General features: G+C 36.2%; 1 protein-coding gene across 2 annotated transcripts; it reads left to right on the top strand.

The window, feature by feature from the left end:
- The first annotated feature begins 1,723 nt into the window (after positions 1–1,723).
- Positions 1,724–19,446, top strand: Emc7 (ER membrane protein complex subunit 7). Of its 2 annotated transcripts, none has more exons than XM_071608066.1 (5): positions 1,724–1,901; positions 5,974–6,088; positions 14,668–14,806; positions 16,362–16,442; positions 18,980–19,446. In XM_071608066.1, exons 1-5 carry the CDS (start codon positions 1,736–1,738, stop codon positions 19,130–19,132), a joined length of 654 nt encoding a protein of 217 aa, XP_071464167.1. In that variant the 5' UTR covers positions 1,724–1,735; the 3' UTR covers positions 19,133–19,446. The 2 variants fall into 2 exon arrangements, with proteins under 2 accessions (XP_071464167.1, XP_027781567.1); XM_027925766.2 differs by having other exon boundaries at positions 1,800–2,062; positions 5,969–6,088.
- Positions 19,447–21,190: the final 1,744 nt, after the last annotated feature.

Raw genomic sequence — 21,190 nt, forward strand, 5'->3', positions numbered from 1 at the left:
CCTTTTGCCCATTGCGACAGCAATTGAACTCAGGGGACATTTAACCACATCCCCAGCCCTTTGTATGTTTTATTTTGAGACAGGGGTTGAGAAGTTGCCTAAGGCCTCAATAAATTGTTGAGGCTGGCTTTGAACTTGTGATCCTCCTGAGCCACAGGGATTACAGATGGGTGCTACTGTGCCTGGCCAAAGTAATAACTTTTTTGGTGGGGGGTACTGGAGATTGAACTCAGAGGCACTCAACCACTAAACCACATCTTCGGCCTATTTTGTATTTATTTATTTTTAGAGACAGGGTCTCACTAAGTCGCTTAGTGCTTCTCTTTTGCTGAGGCTAGCTTTGAACTCACAATCTGCCTGCCTCAGCCTCCCAAGCCACAGCAATAACTTTTTGATCTAGCAATTCTGATGTTATTTTACTGGTAATAATTATAGTGCACATAATAGTCCTTGTTATTGTCTGGTTCTGGAATGTCCTCCAAAGTCTCATATGTTCAGAGGTGAGGCTTTGGGAAGTAATTAGATCATCAGGGCTCTGACCTAATCAGTAGATTGATCCATTGATGGCTGGATGGACTACTGAAAGGTAGGATAGGTCACTGAGGGCATGCCCTGGCAAGGTGTGTCTTCTCCCTGGATCCTTCCCCCAATCCTGCTTCCCTGGTACCATGAACTGAGCTGCTTTCCTCCACCATACCCTCTGCCATGTTCTGAACTTTGTTAGGCTCAGCAAATCATTCACAATAGGATGACTGCTGTGAAAATAAAAGGAAAAATTATGATGAAAACCACATTGAAAGAGCTTTTCAAAATGGAGCCAGGAGGCCATCAGTAAGCAGGATTTAGGAAGGATTCAAACTGCTGCCTATGAGTGTGAACTTTGGTCATCTTCACCTGATTGCAGGCAACTAGAACAGATAATTGTATTGTGTCCAGAAACTTAAGATGCACATGGAGAAGCCAGATGACTCTGGTTTTATGGACATTTCTAATGTAAATTACACATATTATTTCTGTTGGCTAGCTCCTGTCATACCACACCTGTGGGGTTTTTGTTGTTGTTGTTGTTATTGTTTTTCTCAATATCAATAAAAGTTCCCTACAAAGGAATCTTCCCTGCTTTGTATATGCTTGCCAGTTTAAGCTCCCAGAGCCTTCTTTGGAAGAGTGATTCGGGGTTATCTAAACCCGTACTTCCCAAACTACAATTCCTAAGACCCCCAAATAAAATCCTTCTACTTTTGTAGAGTTTGGAATGACAGCAGTGTGATAATGCCAGCTGCTTTTCTCCAGAGGCAACCCTTGGTTAACACTTTGTCTTTTTCCAGCTACTTTCTAAGCGGAGATGGTATCTTCTTCCATCACACACCAACAAACGAGCACCTTTTCATGTCATACATCTTGGGGAGTTCTTGAATTTTCTTTTCTTTTCTTTTTTTTTTTAAAGCTCTCTTTGGAACTGTTTTGCACGACACTGGAGTCTTATTTAGATCGCTACCCCTCTTGGTCTCATCCTCCTTTACTCCCGAGAAGCTTCTGTGGCAGCCAGAGCATCACAGACTTCACCACCGTCGCCTCTGTGGGCGGTCCCTTCTAAGGGCACCTGACACACACCCCGCACACCGGCCCCCAGCCCGGAGCCGACGGAGCCTGGGTCAACCCTTCGGCCTCGCTGGTCGATCAACCGTCCTTCCTAGGCTTGAGCCCCTCAGTTGGGTCCCGGGTCCGGCGCGCAATGATGACGACATCGGGCCGGTGGCTGCGGCGACGGCGGTTGGGGGGTGGGGAAGGCTTCCGGGCTGTCGTCCTGACTGCGGAGAGCAGCTGTCATGGCGGTCGCTCCGTGCGGCTTCTTTTCCATCCTGCTGCTGTTGCTCTCAGGGGATGCCCAGAGCTCGGAGGTGCCCGGGGCTGCGGCCGAGGGGTCGGGAGGGAGCGGGGTCGGCCTAGGCGATCGTTTCAAGATTGAGGGGCGTGCGGTTGTTCCAGGGGTGAAGCCTCAGGACTGGATCTCGGCGGCTCGAGTGCTAGTAGACGGAGAAGAGCACGTCGGCTTCCTTAAGTGAGCATCCTGAGGGCAGCAGGAAAGCAGTCGGGAGGGACGCCGGAGGGGTATCCCGCTTGGAGAGCTTAGTGTCAGGGCGGGACAGCGTCGCTGTCGCAGAGTGAAGTGGCAGGTTCCACTATCGCTCTATGCCAGGAGACCTTGGGAGGCTGTCAGACGCTTTCCCCTTCCTCTTTCCTTTCCGTGTACCCCAGAAATAAGGACGGCAGGCCCTCGCCCCAAGGCCAAAGCAGTGGAACCACTTATTTTCAATCCCATTTTGGCCCGGTTTGGGTCCGATCGCTCTTGGGCCCTGGGAACAGGTGAACCCTCTTGCTGGATTCTTTCATTTGCATCTCATTTGGTTTCCCTGAAACCTGGTCGCTTTTTTGCATTCATTTCAGCCTTTTGATAGCTTGTTTGTGTAGAAAGATACTAAACAAGTGGGAATTCTCAAAGCCCAAAGGGCTTCCTGTGATGACAGAGTGGGAGAGTAATGTCACTGCTTCTAAAATTAATGGGCCCTGAAGTCCCTAATCAAACCACACTTTTTTTTTTTTTTTTTTATTGGCCCGGCATTGGGATTATTGTTTTTTTTACACTTGAGTTTGTCGAGGGATTTCAGTATCACGACTGTCATTTAAGTGATATTAGGGTTTCTCAAAAATGCTTACACATTCCTGTCCCTTCTAGCTATTAATAGAAATGTGATTTCTGTCTATATTAAAAGGGATGAGTTTGTTAGCACTCTCCTTTGGCGGAAGCCTGCTTTTCAGATGTCCAGGCACAAGTGTACTTTTGTTTGTTTGTGGTACTGGGGTTCAAATTTAGGGCATCAGACATAGTAAGAAAGTGCTCTACCACCAAGCTACATCCCTAGCCCAAGTATGACTTTTTAAATTTTTCCATCACTACTTGTTTGTTTGGAAAATGAAATTGTGAACTGAAAGAAAATAGTTAGGAAAGGAAGTGGTTCTCTGCTGGGTTTGTGGACTAGCAGTGGTATCTGAAAACCAGAAACCTTAAATGTGAACATTTAAATTTCATTTGCAGATTTGTTTATATCAGCCAGGTGCCCTTTTGAGAAATTCAAACTCAGATTAGTAAATGACAACAAATTTACAACCAGTAAGTTAATGCTATCTGGTGTTAACAATCTGGCACTAGGGCATTCTTTAGACTTTACCACAATTTATGATGGTTTAATGGTTACGCTTTGGGAAATTAGCCTTAATTGACAATTTGACTTCTCTTCTGCAGCACACAGTTCTTTTGAAAAGCATTTATTTTTATTTTTTAAATAATATTAATAACATGTTGAAGAAAATGTAAACAAGAAAGTTTCTGCTTGAAAGTTTCAAACAGATAACAACTCTTAATATTGTATCTTTTCTCATTTTTTTAGAATCATATGAGTTATTTACAATGATAAAACATAAGGCTTTATAACTTGCCCTTTTCACTTAATATTTGTGAAGTTTTTGAAACTATTTCATTTTTTAAACATTTGCATGTAGAAAGGATGATTAAGAATTAATAGGAAGAATTTATGGTGAAAATCTTGTTGTAAAAGGGTAGGTAATTTGTCTTGTGACTGTTGTGAAAAACTAGCACACAATTTTGGCTTCTGTGTTTGGTTTTTTTTTTTTTTTTTTGGAAGTGGTTTAGGACTTAGCTAACGGTGATACGGAAAGTTGGAGCTTAAGATTACTCAGACCATTTCTTAACTATCATCAGTAAGTAGATAAGCCATAATTTATTTAACAAGTCCTCTGATTTTGGACATTTAGGCAATTTTCAGGTGTTAGTTTTAATATATTAAGGTTATGTGCTACACTTTTTTTGAACTTTTTATGATAGAAATTTTCAGACATTTACAAAATAAACAAAATAGCCTGTGAATTCTTGGATACTCATCACAGTCTACTGTTTTATTTCATATGTTCTCTGTATCTCATTTTTTAAAAAAATATATTTTTTAGTTGTACATGGCGCAGCATCTTTATTTTGTTTTTTTACTTTTATGTGGTGCTGAGGATTGAACCCAGTACCTCGCACGTGGGAGGCAAGTGCTTTACCGCTGAGCCACACCCCAGCCACCTATATCTCATTCTTGAGTATTTTTGTATGGTTCTAAGCATAATATAATTTTACTTGTAAATGCATTATTATGTTTTTCTAAAAGGTAAGGACTTAAACAAAAACCATTATCAATTCAAAAAATAAATAATAATGCCTTGGTATCATCTAATGCCCAGTTCATTTCTGTGTTTCCCTGGTTATCTCAAAAATGCTTTTATGGAATTCTTCTTTTAAATCAGGATCCAGCAAAGCCTGTACACTATAAAGTACATTTTAAAAGCCAAGTTTTAAGTTTTTTTTTATTAAAAATATTTATCTTAGATAAAATACATATTTGCTTTTTCTTTAGGAAATTACTTCTGATAATATTTGTTTCGTGCAGTCATCAGTTGTTGAGTTTTTTTTTTTTTAACCCAGAAAGATGGTTTGAAATTGGTTCAGTCAGGGTCCCATCAATAAAAAGAAGATAAGTTGGGCGCCATGGCATACACCTGTAATCCCAGCAGTTTGGGAGGCTGAGGCAGGAGAATTGCAAGTCAAAGCCAGCCCCTGTAATTTAGCAAGGTCCTAAGCAATTTAGTGAGATCTTGTCTCAAAATACAAAACAGGATGGGGATGTGGCTCGGTGAACCTGGGTTCAATCCCCTGTACCAAAAACCAAAACAAGAAACAGAAGACACACTGAGATTTAGATTAACTCAGAAAAAAAAATAATTTAGAGGGTTTAATAAGCATTAAATAGTGTAGTCATGTTATAGGGAAACAACCAGGTGGTGCAGTATTCTAGAACTTACAACCTCAAGACTATTACCACCTCTAAGCCTGAAGGAGGAGTGTGAATACAGGTTACTGTAAACTTGAAGAAAGGGCTGATTTGGAGGAGCTGTGTTCCTGAATAAAGCCAGTCAGGTGAACTCTCAATGAGAAAGCTGTGGGGGATCTATACTAGGTAGAGATGGATCGGAGGGCAAATGGAAGATGTCCATCTCAAGAATAAACTAACTTGATGTTTTTATGTTTATTCTGTTTTGGTTTAGTGTGTACTTTGAGGTAACAAGGAACACTTTTTCATCTTTTTAGTGAATACATGAATGTGATCACGATCAGTTATTGCTTTGACTATGAAAAAGCCTAAGTATTTTAAAAATGAGGCATTATTTTAATATATTATTATGATCCTTTTTGAACTACTTGTTTTCCTGAAACAGAAACTTCTTTTTTCCTTGGAGTAGTTTTTTGTTTTCCAAACAGATTAATTTTAACCTAGCTCTTGATAGAATGGTTTTATAAATCTAGTAAGTTTGTAAAAGTAAGGAAAAGATGGGATGTTTTAACTACATAAACATTTTAAATATATGCATACCGAAAAAAGAACTAAAGTAAATGGGACTGTCTGTAATAAGTGAAACACATAATTCTTAAGTATTTTTTATCATTTATTAAAAAAAGGGAAAATCCAGAAAATACAAGTTAAAACTGAAACAGAATGTTGTTTTTAACACTAAGAGTTTGTTGGGGGACTGGAAAAATTGGGACCCTTATGTAATAATAATGTAATGTATACTTGTATTTAGAACTGTGCTCCTGTTAACTTTATCCACAGAAAGAAAATAAGTATTTTCTATGTCAGTGTTCTCTGCTCTTCTGGAGTGGTTTCAGGTATTTTCAGAACCTGTTCAGTGTTAATTATGGAAGATGAAGTGGGGGACAGTTCTTGCCACTCTTTTATTTTCAGCTTTTTGTTTAATGTCATTTTGGAGGCATTGTTTTTAGAATAAACATGATTTAAAACGTAAGAAAAAACTAAGCCAAAGTGACTAAATATAATTTTTTTTTTTTCAGGACAGATGGGAGTTTTGTGGTTCATGATATACCTTCTGGATCTTATGTAGTGGAAGTTATTTCTCCAGCTTATAAATTTGACCCTGTCCGAGTTGATATCACTTCAAAAGGAAAAATGAGGTGAGGGCACCTGATTTAATTTTTACCAAAGTTTAGGCTACTGTATACCTCATTGTATATTCATTTCAGAATATAAGGGTGAAAAGTTTCCTATTGAAGCTACACTAATTCCTTAAAACACTTAAAATGTTTTCATCTGAACATTGATAAAATCATGAAGTTGAAATTCTTCCTTCTTTGGCTTAAAGTTTATTTTAAAGCTCTAATATGATTATATAGAGAAAAGTTAGCATTACTTACTATAGGAGCAAAAGCACTGTGTTAGTTATTGAAATGGGGTTTTGAAAGTTGGATTTAACTTTTTTATTTCTAATTTAAGTTTTCTAAATTAGAAATACTATTTTCAACTGGAATATTTTAGAAACACTTGATCTTGAATTTCTGCATCTCCACTTTTCTGGAATATTTAGTGCGCCATGGAAATTTAGTACTTGTGAAAAAAATAGATTACATTGTGGAGTTTTTCTCAAAGTGAGGATCATGATAAAAATAAAAGATGAAAGCACAATGTTTGAGGCTGGCAGAATAGGAAAGAATTTCAGAATTCTGAGTAAATGAATATGTGCTTGAAATTGAGTTGAAATTTAAAAAAACGTTTGGTCTACTTGAGGCTGTGGGTAAGGAATAGCAAAACCCATTTGAAGTTAGGACAGTTGTGAGGTTGTCCACAATCTTCAGATTTGCCTTTCATAATAAAACACTTATTTTACATTTTTAATTTTTTTTTTTTTTACTGTCTCATGGCAATAACATCCTTTTTGGTCTAATCTAACCAGTCAGTAGATGAAGCAGTTTTAAGTGAAAATGTCTCTTGTTTGTTTGTGCTATCACAACATTACTCTATGTTGCCACAGGCAAAAGGCAAAAACCATTTTGGGGTTTACAGCTATAAACTACAGCTTATTGCTGACCTTTTTTGAATGCCAAGCATATTTTAGCCTAATTTGTAGAGATTGAAAATTGAGCTGACATACTAGAAATATGTTCATTAAGTGCCATATTATGTTTGAGTCATGTTTACTTCTAAAATTCTGTCTTCTTTCTTTGATATTGCCAGATTTTAAGATGTAATATGTAAATTTGCAATAATTAAAATAGAATGAGTCATATATGGAACTGCTTCATCCTTTATATTACCTATGTATTTGTTGATGGATTTGCCATAATTTTTATAATCAGCTCCTCTTGAGGGATAAGTAATGTTTTTTTCCTCTATTTCTCTAGTGTATATAGTAAACAGATAATTATAAATAAAATAAATTCTTAATATTATCATTAAAGCCAATCCTATGGGGCTACTAATAAATACATTTTTTAGAAACAAATTACTTTTTTCCTCCTATTTTCTTTAAAGAGAGAGAGAGAATTTTTTTAATATTTATTTTTCAGTTTTTGATGGACACAACATCTTTATATTATTTTATTTTTTATGTGATGCTAAGGATTGAACCCAGCGCCTAATGCATGCCAGGCGAGCACGTTACCGCTTGAGCCACATCCCCAGCCCTTTCCTTCTATTTTTGAAGTTAAGGTTTTAGCTAAAGATATTCTACTTTGCTTAAGTTCTGATCATAGTTCTTGTTTTTGGCTATTTAGAGCAGAGGCAAAGCTTCAGTGGAACGTAATACCTTATAAATATAAATTTTTCTTTTTCTTTTTCTTGGTACCAAGGATTTAACTCAGGGGCACTTAACCACTGAGCCACATCCCCAGTCCTTTTTATATTTTATTTTGAGATAGGGTCTTGCTAAATTACTGAGGATGGCTTTGAACTCATGATCCTCCTGTCTTAGCCTCCTGAGTTGCTGGGATTACAGGCGTGCACTACTGTGTCTGGCTATAAATATTTTTTTGATAGAATACATGGATTATTTCAAAGTATATTAATCTCCTTGGGTATTGACTTTCTCATATATCATTTTAGAAACATAAGGATTTTTAAATATATATGTAGGTAAAGTTCTATTATGTTCAATCTCATTTATTTTTTTATTTTTGGTAGTGGGGATTAAGCCCAGGGGCACTTTACCACTGAGCTACATCCCCAGCCTTTTTTATTTTTTATTTTGAGATAGGGTCTCACTAAATTGCTGAGGCTGGCCTTGGATTTGCAATCCTCCTGCTTAAGCCTCCCTAGACACTGGAATTACAGGCATGGGACACTGTGCCTGGCTTAAATCTCAATCTTAAGGGACTTATGACTTTTTTATATATTTTAAAATGGCACAGTTAGAGATAAGAAGTATGTAGATTGCAGTATACATTATGTATGCTTATTTAAATTTTTTAATATGAAAAATACAATATTGGAAGTAATGAAAATTGTTAAATAAGGGGAGATTCTTGCTTACTAAGAACTGTAACATGTTTTTATTTGTCCTTTTGCTCTCTTTAAATTTATGAATGAAATAGTTCTAGTAAATAGGAAAAATATTGTTCTAAACATAAAGTTTTAATTAATTTTTTTTGCAGTGTTAGTGATTGAACTGGGGGCCAATGCTTATTTTCCTTTTAACAATGGATAAAGAGCATTTAAGAACTACTTTTTGAACATTTAAGAACTGGTTGCACGATTCATAATCTCAGATACATTTCTGAGCATTGGATTCCTGAAGCATAAATTAAAAAAAAAAAAAGTAATAATAAATGAGGCCCCTTCCCCCCAGCACATTAAGTCGTGTGTGGGATGGTGGAGCAGCTGACAATCAGGGATTTTGTCAGTGTGTGTTTTGGAGAGTGAAAAATTCACAGCTGACTAGTATCCAACCGAATATGTTCCTCAGGAGCTTGATGAGTGGCAGGCAAGGTATGACGGTGCATGATCTCAGATTTTCAATCTGAGACTTCAGGGGGAAAAAAAATGAGGCCCTTATCATTTTAATAATTAGGGGTGGGACAGAGTAGTGAACAAAGTAGGATTCATATTCATATAAGGGCATAATATTTTGATCAGTGTTTTATAAACATGCATAGTAAATTAGCATCAAATATATATGAAACTTCCTTTTGTGACATTTTAGCTGAATGAAAAAATCTTAGAAATACTGGACAAAATATGACAAGCACTTCCTATCCTCCTGGCCCTTTTTAAAATTTTTAATTTTGAGATAGGCTTTTGCTAAATTGCCTAGGCTGGCCTGAAATTTGCAGTCCTTCTGCCTCAGCCTCCTGAATTGCTAGGAGTATAGATAGGCATGTGCCACTGTACCAAGCAAATTTTTCCTTTTAAATGCATAGCTTCCCCCAAAGGAAGGAAAATCCCTAGGGGATAAACTATAAACCACTTTCCCATTTGAGGTTTTTGATGATGTTCTCTAGCTAAAAAGCTTAGATTTTATTAGCAGTGTATAAGTAGGAGGCAAGTCTTGAGTTTGCCTGGGGTCAGAATTAGATCTAAGTTTTGGTTTCCCTTTTAACCTTTAAATTAAAACCCAAAAGGACAGATTCCCAATCTGATTTTGCTATTTGGATAAAAGTCTCCCCTGAAAACCGATAGTAGCAATTCTACTCTCATTAAAATTCAAGGTATGAATTTATTACTTCTTGCAAAATCTAGGCACTTCTAAGATGAGAAGCTAACAAAATGGTCCTTGCTTATAATCCCTGGAATACTAACACAGACAAATGTGTAATCTCTCTGGAGGGAGATGTCCTAATATCTATTTACTTAAGTGGATAAATTCTACTCACCTTACAGAGTACCCAGGAAAATGGTCTACATTAAATCAGCAAATGAATCTCACCTCCAAATTTAAGATGGTAGAATTATTGAATATATACTATAAAATAATTTAATGTGTAGTGGAAGTGCTTAAAGAAATAAAGATTTACTGCTGAAAGAAATGATATACCTGACCAGGCACGGTGGTACATACCTGTAATCCCAGCAGCTCAGGAGGCTGAGTCAGAAGCATCACAAGTTCAAAGCCAGCCTCAGCAATTTAGTGACACCTGGGTTTTGATCTCCTTAGTGCGTCTTAGTTGAAAATGAGATGTTTACCAATGCATTCTTGTAGGGCTTTCTTTCTTTTTTTGGTATTGGGAATTGAATACAGGGGCACTTTACCACTGAGCCACATCCCCAGCCCTTTTTATTTTTTATTTTGAGACAAGGTCTCACTAATTTACTGAGACTGGTCTTGAACTTTAAATTCTCCTGCCTCAGACTCCTGAGTCACTGGAATTACAGGCATGCACCGCCACACCCACCTTGTTGTAGGGCTTTCTTTTTTATTTTTAAATAATTTAAATAAAACCGAGAATCAATTAATGGGATGGATTCACTGAAAAGCTTCTTCTCAGTAAAAGAAACAATCAGTGAGGTGAAAAGAGAGTCTACAAAATGGGAGCAAATTTTACCACATCAAATACAGCACTGATCTCTAGGATATATAAAGAACTCAAAAAACTTAACAAATAACAAATAACCCAATTAATAAATTGGGCCAAGGAAATGAACAGACACTTCTTAGAAGATGATATATAATCAATCAACAAACATGAAAAAATGTTCAAAATCTCTAGCAATTAGAGACATGCAAATCAAAACTACTCTTAGGATTTTATCTCGGGCTGGGGTTGTGGCTCGACGGTAGAGTGCTCGCCCAGCACGTGCCAGGCCCTGGGTTCGATCCTCAGCATCACATAAAAATAAATAAACAAAATCAAGGTATTGTGTACAACTAAAAATAATTTTTTTTTATTGGTTGTTCAAAACATTACAAAGCTCTTGACATATCATATTTCATACATTAGATTCAAGTTGGTTATGAACTCCCAATTTTACCCCAAATACAGATTGCAGAATCACATCGGTTACACATCCACATTTTTACATAATGCCCTATTAGTAACTGTTGTATTCTGCTACCTTTCCTATCCTCTACTATCCCCCCTCCCCTCCCCTCCCATCTTCTCTCTCTACACCATCTACTGTAATTCATTTCTCTCCTTGTTTATTTTCCCATTCCCCTCACAACCTCTTATATGTAATTTTATATAACAATGAGGGTCTCCCTCCATTACCATGCAATTTCCCTTTTCTCTCCCTTTGCCTCCCGCCTCATGTATCTGTTTAATGTTAATCTTTTCTTCCTGCTCTTCCTCCCTGCTCTGTTCTTAGTTGCTCTCATTATATCAAAGAAGACATTTGGTATTTGTTTTTTAGGGATTGGCTAGCTTCACTAAGCATAATCTGCTCTAGTGCCATCCATTTCCCTGCAAATTCCATGATTTTGTCATTTTTTAGTGCTGCGTAATACTGCATGGTGTATAAATGCCACATTTTTTTTATCCATTCATCTATTGAAGGGCATCGGGGTTGGTTCCACAGTCTAGCAATTGTGAATTGTGCTGCTATGAACATCGATGTGGCAGTATCCCTGTAGTACGCTCTTTTAAGGTCTTCAGGGAATAGTCCGAGAAGGGCAATAGCTGGGTCAAATGGTGGTTCCATTCCCAGCTTTCCCAGGAATCTCCATACTGCTTTCCAAATTGGCCGCACCAGTTTGCAGTCCCACCAGCAATGTACAAGAGTACCCTTTTCCCCACATCCTCGCCAGCACTTGTTGTTGTTTGACTTCATAATGGCTGCCAATCTTACTGGAGTGAGATGGTATCTTAGGGTGGTTTTGATTTGCATTTCTCTGACTGCTAGAGATGGTGAGCATTTTTTCATGTACTTATTGATTGATTGTATGTCTTCCTCGGAGAAGTGTCTGTTCAGGTCCTTGGCCCATTTGTTGATTGGGTTATTTGTTATCTTATTGTCTAATTTTTTGAGTTCTTTGTATACTCTGGATATTAGGGCTCTATCTGAAGTGTGAGGAGTAAAAATTTGTTCCCATGATGTAGGCTCCCTATTTACCTCTCTTATTGACATTGTAAAAGCTATCTATGCTAAGCCTCAGGCTAGCATCATTCTCAATGGAGAAAAATTGAAGGCATTCCCTCTAAAATCTGGAACAAGACAGGGATGCCCTCTATCACCACTTCTGTTCAACATAGTTCTCGAAACACTGACCAGAGCAATTAGACAGACGGAAGAAATTAAAGGCATAAAAATAGGAAAAGAAGAACTTAAATTATCACTATTTGCGGATGACATGATTCTATACCTAGAAGACCCAAAAGGGTCTACAAAAAAACTACTAGAACTAATAAATGAATTCAGCAAAGTGGCGGGATATAAAATCAACACGCATAAATCAAAGGCATTTCTGTATATCAGCGACAAAACTTCTGAAACGGAAATGAGGAAAAACACTCCATTCACAATATCCTCAAAAAAAAAAATAAAATACTTGGAAATCAACCTAACAAAAGAGGTGAAAGATTTATACAATGAAAACTACAGAACCCTAAAAAGAGAAGTAGAAGAAAATCTTAGAAGATGGAAAAATATACCCTGTTCATGGATAGGCAGAACTAACATCATCAAAATGGCGATATTACCAAAAGTTCTCTATAGGTTTAATGCAATGCCAGTCAAAATCCCAACTGCATTTCTTGTAGAAATAGATAAAGCAATCATGAAATTCATATGGAAAAATAAAAGACCAAGAATAGCAAAAGCAATTCTAAGCAGGAAGTGTGAATCAGGTGGTATAGCGATACCAGATTTCAAACTATATTACAGAGCAATAGTAACAAAAACAGCATGGTACTGGTACCAAAACAGGCGGGTGGACCAATGGTACAGAATAGAGGACACAGAGACTAATCCACAAAGCTACAACTATCTTATATTTGATATAGGAGCTAAAAGCATGCAATGGAGGAAGGATAGCATCTTCAACAAATGGTGTTGGGAAAACTGGAAATCCATATGCAACAAAATGAAACTGAATCCCCTCCTCTCGCCATGCACAAAAGTTAACTCAAAGTGGATCAAGGAGCTAGATATCAAATCAGAGACTCTGCGTCTGATGGAAGAAAAAGTTGGCTCCCATCTACATATTGTGGGGTCGGGCTCCAAATTCCTTAATAGGACACCCATAGCACAAGAGTTAATAACAAGAATCAACAAATGGGACTTACTTAAACTGAAAAGTTTTTTCTCAGCAAAATAAATATTTTTTTTAAAAAAAGATTTCATTTCACTTCAGTAAGAATGGCAGCTATAAGAATACCAACAACAATAATTGTTAGTGAGAATGTGGGTGAAAAGGCACACTCATACATTGCTGGTGGAATTGCAAATTGGTGCAACCAATCTGGAAAGCAGTATGGAGATTCCTTGGAAAACTTGGAATGGAACCATCGTTTGACCCAGCCATTCCACTCCTTGGTTTATTCCCAGAGGACCTAGCATACTATGGTGACCCAGCCACATCAATGTTTATAGCAGCACAACTCACAATATTGTGGAACTGTGGAAACAACCTAGATGCCTTTCAATAGATGAATGGATAAAGAAACTGTGGTATATTACTCAGCATTAAAAGAGAATAAAATTAGAGCATTTGCAGGTAAATTGATGGAGTTGGAGAAATTATGCTAAGTAAGCCAATCCCCCAAAACCAAAGGCTGAATGTTTTCCTCTTGATATGTAGATGCTGACCCATAATAGGGGTCAGGTGGGGAGCATGGGAGGAAGGAGGAACTTTAGATAGGGCAAGGGGGAGGGAGGTGAAGAGAATGGGCATGGGGGTAGTAGGAAAGATGTGGCATGAGATGGACATCAATACTCTGAGTACATGTATGAAGACACAAATGGTGTGACTCTACTTTGTGTACAACCAGAGACATGATAATTGTGCTTTATTTGTATACTATAAATTGAAATGCATTCTGCTGTTATGTATATCAAATTAGAATAAATAAATTTAAAAATAATTTGATAGTTTTGTTTTTTTTTTAATTTATTTTTTTTTAGTTTTCGGCGGACACAACAGCTTTGTTTGTATGTGGTGCTGAGGATCGAACCCGGGCCGCTCGCATGCCAGAAGAGCGCGCTACCACTTGAGCCACATCCCCAGCCCAATTTGATAGTTTTTTTAGTTGTAGGTAGACACAATACCTTTAATTAATTAATTATTTATTTTTATGTGGTTCTGGAGATCAAATCCAGTGCCTCACATGTGCTAGGCAGGCACTCTATCACTGAGCTACAACCCCAGCCCAAGTAGGACTCTCTTGAATCAAGTTTTTGTTACAGAGTGGCTTTAAAATTTGGGTGTATCAATAATATACATCTTAGATCATCAAAAAATAAAATAAATAACATTCAGTAATTTTTTGTTTATAATAAAATAAATTCACTACAAATATAATCAAAGGGCTTTAGAACTAGAAGGTTTCTAAAGGAACTTTTGATATAAACAAAAGTTAAGGAACTTGCCTAACCACATAGGTAGTGACAGTTGCAATTAGAAGATTCCAAGCGTAGTGTTCTTTCTCCAAGCTTTACCCAATATTTTAGATATGCAGATAAAACTACATTGATCAGATTTTCAGGATCAAAAGTTTAGATGCCAGGATGTTTTGGAAGAGTTATTGCTAACATATTGTAAGCAGATCTTTTAATTAACCATGGTTTTCATAGAATTACCGCTGCTTTTCTCATGTTTCTTTACCAGAGCAAGATATGTGAATTATATCAAAACATCAGAAGTGGTCAGACTGCCCTATCCTCTCCAAATGAAATCTTCAGGTCCACCTTCTTACTTTATTAAAAGGGAATCTTGGGGCTGGACAGACTTTCTGATGAATCCAATGGTATGTATCAAGCTAAAATAAAACATTTTACTAATCCCTAATTTATTTCTAGGCAGCTGAAAACTCAAACTCTTGTGAGATGGAAAATTGAGGTTAGATTGTTGGATGAAAGGATTATTAGGAGTAATTTGTGGATTTCAGGAAAACAGTGGCTTTAGGAATAGATAATGAAAAGAATATAGTAAGAATGGCTCTATAGATTTGACATTGAAGTATACAACAGGAATTGGAAAAATATTTATGATGAAATAATGCATTCTGCTGTCATTTATTTTTTAAAAAAATCAATAAAAATATTGATTTAAAAAAAGTAAAATTTAAATATAGAAAGAGTATGCAGCCATATATGGAGATATCCCATCCATCCTACTACTTGCATATTAGTCCATTGATAAACATAATCATCATTTATTAACCAGTCCCTGTTGTTGGCACAAGTAAGGTGTTCTTTCTCCTTTTTGTACGTGTGGTAAACAAAGAAGTTATTCTCTGGTAATTTAAGTAGTTGGTCATGAAACTGACACTAACAGTAAAACACTAAAAGAATACATTCTTTTAGTGGGTATAGTATTGGGAGTAATAGCCCAGAGTTGCTTTACTACTGAAATAAATCCCCATCCCTTTTTGTTGTTTTATTTTGAAACAGGGTCTTTGCCAAGACTGGTCTTGAACTTGTGCTCCTTCCACCTTAGCCTCCCAAGGAGCTAGAATTATAGGCATGTGCCATATCCAACAGTTCAGAATACTTGCTTTTGAAATAAATTTTACCCTTTTAAAAAATTGTTTTTGAAAATTGAATTATTATCTGAGAATTATATATGTTTTAATCATATTTCTTACTAATACCTATTCATATCACAAAGGGGACTAATTGGGGATTATACCTCTTTGGAGAGGAATAAATCAGTACCTAGAATCTGTTATCAAAGACAAAGAGGCAGAAGTATAGATTGAATGGGAGGAATCAGCAGTAAGTCTCCAAAGCTTATTCATTTTGCTTATTCTTATTACTGAAATTCTATAGACATATTCAATGCTAGAGAATTCTAGGATATTTTTCAAAACTGATCTGCTCAAGTAGTTGTCCAGTACTGTATTGCAGGCTCTAGAGGATGTATATTAATGAGAGGGATTAATACAATGTTTTCTCCAAGAACCACAGAGTTATCTGGGAAGAGCAGCCCAATGGGGCATTGAGATTTCTAATCCTAATGCCAGATTGCAGGTTGAAGAAAATCAATAGATAGTTCCATTTGCAAACTATTTTTATTAGATAATACTGTAAGCTCTGCACAAACATAGACAGGTGGAACAAGAAAGAAGTCAGATGTCAATGAAGTCCAAACACATAGATAAAATTATTTAATCATATCAAACTCTACAACATTCAGACAGGTAGCACATTGTTGTCATCAGAATTAGTTCACTAGAATGTGATTGCTGCAAGTTCTATATTTGAATCTTTAAATTTTATCATTCATTGTTAAATTCAGTTTTTGTTTCACAAACTGTAAAATGGAGGAAAGGGAATTTCTAATTTTTTTTCCTTCTACAGGTTATGATGATGGTTCTTCCATTATTGATATTTGTGCTTCTGCCCAAAGTGGTCAACACAAGTGATCCTGACATGAGACGGGTAAGGTGATTTTGTGTAAACACAGTTCTTGGTATTTAGTTAGTTGTTTTCACTGGACAATATAAATTCCATTGGTTTTGCCTGGTAAAAGCATAGCATATCTTTTAGCATAGCTAAAATAATCTACTTAGTCTTAGCTGCTTTATGTGCCTTACCTGTTAGTAGTTGGAATGCACAATAATCCTGGTATACCTAATCCAAATATTTTGTAAAATTATTGCTCTTTTAATCTATCTTTACTTAATAAAACTGTCTTCAGAGCACATACTCAGTTCTTGTGTTCAGACAAACAAAACTCACGTAGACCAAGGGGGGATAAGTAGAATAGTGGCTTTTAAACTCCGTGATACAAAATCTTGCTGGTTCTGCAAAGAGGAAAGAGTTTGCTAATGAGGATGCTTCAAATTTAATGTTACCACTTCATTTCTTCAAATATTGGATTCCATATAAAATATTCATTGTTTCTTTAAATAGTTCCATTTTTGCATCTAACAATGACTCAAATACCTTTTGAGTACCAAGATTCTCTATTGTTTTTAGTAAACAAACAAACAAAAATAAAAACAATGTATCGATAACCTTATTCATTATTGAATTAGGTTCTGGATATGGGGATACAAAAATGAATTAAAGCCCATCTTTATTGTCAACAAGCCCATCTTTATTGTCAGCTAGTTCAGTTAAATGTAAGAAATAGAATGAATTTATAAAATATTCTCTAGCCATCAGGAGATTTTGTGTTTTTTTTTTCCCCTTTTTTAAATGGAAAAATAAGATAGACATAAAACTATTTCCTAATGTTGTAGGTGATTAGGTTATATAAAAGGTAAAGTATTCCCAGCTGGACTGGCAGAAAAACTTTTATGAAAAAAAAAAAGTTTATGTTTAAAAATGTTTTATTGTTGAATTTGGCATCTTTGCCATATCCTGCAAAAGATAATATATCCTATCAAATCCTTGTATCTGTTGAGCTGATTAGCTGTTTGTGACATCAGTAGAAGGAAACACTAGTAGTCACATTTGATTATAATTTCACTCCTTATTGGGCCGGGGTTATACCTCAGTGGTAGAGTGCTTGCCTAGCATATGTGAGGCACTGGTTTCACTACATAAAAGAAAAATAAATAAAGGTATTGTGTCCATCTACAACTAAAAAAATAAAAAATAAAAAAAGTTCACTTTTTACAAAGTTCTTTGTACATAGTAGATACTATAGAAAGTGGTTGCTCCAAGAGTTTCAGAATTGAACAGATTCAAAAATGGAATGGATGATATATTTTTATAGGAACTCAAGACCTATTACCATATATATTTAATTTTTTTATTGTAAGGCATTTTAACATACTTTACTTACGTTTACAATTTTTCTTTTTTCTGACCTTAATTGTAAAAGCACCTTTTGCTGCAGTTTATCTTCCAAACATTCTCGATACCTTGATATATAGTTGAAGATTGATATTTTGGTTGTATGCATCTAAAGAAAACATCAGCTTAAAAATACGCATTAAAACAATATGAAGGGCTAGGGCTAGGGCTCAGAGGTAGAGTGTTTGCCTTGCACATGTGAGGCACTGGATTCAATCCTCAGCACCACATAAAACTATACATAAATAAAAAGGCACTCTGTTCATCTACAACCAAACAAAAATAAAAATAAAGCAAACAATATGAAGCTAGGCATGGTGGCACATGTCTGTTATCCCATTGGCTCGGGGGGCTGAGGCAGAAGGATCATAATTTTGAGGTGAGCCTCAGAAACTTAGTGAGGCCCTAACTTATTGAGACCCTGTCTTCAAAATAAAAAATAGAAAGTGTTGGGGATATAGCTCAGCGGTAAATTGCCTCTGGGTTCAACCTCCAGTACCCCAAAATCAAATAAACAAAAATAAAAACAAAAACAAAAAATATTAATCAGAAAACAAAATAAGAAAGAAATATGATCAAATATATCCATTGTCAGAAAAAAAGTCCTTTATTAAAACAAACTGAATCAAACCCTGGGCAAATATTTATTTGACATTTGCCACGGATTGTAATGTTTACTGGAGTAAAGGAGATATAGAACATGGAACATGGTTACTAATATTATGTTTAAAGGACTTTAATTTTTTTTTTTTTTTTTTGAGCTGGGGATCAAACCCAGGACAACTGCTGAACTTCTGGGCTCCACTCCCAGTCTGATAAAATACTTTTGAGTATAACATTACATTGTTGCTCAAAAATATTACTTTTTACTTGTTCTATTCCTTTCCTGCTTCCTTAATAGGAAGTGTTAGAATCAAATAACTTGAAAGATCCTAGTGCTCACCTTTCCCTCCATCCCTACTGGAGATGGAACCCAGGGCTCTCCACTACTGAGCTATGTCCCCAACACTTTTTATTTTTTATTTGACACAGGGTCTCGCTAAGTTGCCAAAGCTGGCTTCAAACTTGAGATCCTCCTGCCTCTGCCTCCCCAGTAGCTTGGATTATAGGTGTGTGCCACCATACCCAGCTCCCAGTGCCCTTTTCATACCTTGTGCTTTTCTTCCTTGCAGGAAATGGAGCAGTCAATGAATATGCTGAATTCCAACCATGAATTGCCTGATGTATCTGAGTTCATGACAAGACTCTTCTCTTCAAAGTCATCTGGCAAATCTAGCAGTGGCAGCAGTAAAACAGGCAAAAGTGGGGCTGGCAAAAGGAGGTAGTCAGGTCGTTCACAGCAGGCATTTGCACAAACATAGCAACACTGGGTGGCATCCAAGTCTTGAGGGAAAACCATGTGAAGCAACTACTGTACACTTGAGTCATCCTGAAAGTTGATCTCTTACAACTGTTGTATATGTTAACTTTTTAACAGGTGTTTTGTATTTGGTACACAAGAAAACCCAACTTTCATCCTTTGTCTGTATGAGGTCAATATTGATGTCACTGAATTAATTACAGTGTCCTATAGAAAATGACATTAATAAATTATATGAAGTACTATGCATTATGATATTAAAATAAGTCTTAATCCAGAGATCAGATTATCTTCTGTCATTTTTTTCACTTGTTTTTTTTTTTTTATAAGACTCTAATGGATTATAGTCATTTTTTTTTTATAGAGAGAGGAGGGAGAGAGAGAGAATTTTTGATATTTATTTATTTTAGTTTTTGGCGGACACAACATCATTGTTTGTATGTGGTGCTGAGGATCGAACCCGGGCCGCACGCATGCCAGGTGAGCGCGCTACCACTTGAGCCACATCCTCAGCCCGTTGTTGTTTCTTTTTCCTAACATTTTTTCTATCTTTTATTATCTGAGGCTTGAAATTAATTTTCCATTTAAAAAGAAGTGGTTTGTTACCCTTACAGTAGCACGCACTATGGTTTTTTGTGTAGCTGAAACCTTTAAAAATTCTCAGCTTCCAGGCTGGGGTTGTGGCTCAGTGGTAGAGTACTTGCCTGGCATATGTGAAACAATGGGTTCAATTCTCAGCATCACATAAAAATGATAAAATAAAGGTCCATCAACAACTTAAAAAAAAATTCTCAGCTTCCAAGTCTTGCCATTTCATATTCCCTTTTATGTGAGGTGGAAACTGTTTCTTATGTAGCTGTAGTTTTTATTATTATAATTAGCTCCATAGAATGGATATATGAGTTGAGTTTAATCATTTTTTATCAGAATAGAGTTTAATCATTTTTAAAATTCTGGTTACCATCTATTGTACTCATTTAAAAAATTTTTTTTTCCCTTTTTTGTAGTTGTAGATGGACTGAATGCTTTTTTTTTTTTTTTTTAATGTGGTGCTGAGGATTGAACCCAGTGCCTTGCGCATGCTAGGCAAGTACTCTGCTGCTGAGCTACAGCCCCAGCCCTAAAATTCTGGTTACCATCTATTATATTCATTTTACAATTATTTTGAACCAACTGTGTGCTGTGATCCACAACAGAATAGAGAGATGGGTATTATCCAATCACCTGTCTCAATAGAGCTTATTATGGGAGGACAAATAATAACAGAGAATGAATTCCCAGGGGAAAGAAGTGCAGCAGTAGGAAAGCCTTCCGGAGTCTAAGAACAGAAAAATCAAACTTATAATATTGATGGCACAGCACATCATTGATTCTTAGAACTTTTGCAGTATAAATTTACTTTCTAATTAGCAGTATCACTTTTTATTTCAATAAGTTGTAAAAAATTTATACCTTTTCCTCTTGGGTTATTTTAATTAAAGAGAAGTGTTGCTTCTAGTAAAGGGTTTCTTTTTTCTCCTATGTAAACACCTCTGTTGCTTTCTTAAGGTTATTAAATCAGAAAACAGAACAAAAAAAATGGTTGCTTAAAAACTATTTTCGGGCTGGGGTTGTGGCTCAGTGGTTCTGTGCTTGCCTAGCATGCAGGAGGTACTAGGTTCAATCCCCAGCACCACATAAAAAAAAATAAACAAATAAAATAAAGATATTGTGTCCATCTACAACTAAAAAATATTTTTTAAAAAAACTTATTATTTCTTTTGTATTAGGTGCCAATTGTTCATCTTGAAATGAGGTTCATAAGTTTCTTTTAAAGAAATAGATTCTGGGGGCTGGGAGTATAGCTCAGTGGTCAAGCACATGATTAGCATATAGGAGCCCCTGAGTTTAATTCCCAGCCTTCCCCAAATGTTTTTTAAGTTCTAATGCAGGACATTTTATTAAGTATCTTTATTTATATTATTTACCTTAAAGTTACCGAACTGGCTGAGCTTTGAATGATTAGGGTTAGCTGGTTAACGGT

The sequence above is a fragment of the Marmota flaviventris genome, chromosome 2 (genome assembly GCF_047511675.1).
Source record: "Marmota flaviventris isolate mMarFla1 chromosome 2, mMarFla1.hap1, whole genome shotgun sequence".
NCBI lineage: Eukaryota > Metazoa > Chordata > Mammalia > Rodentia > Sciuridae > Marmota > Marmota flaviventris.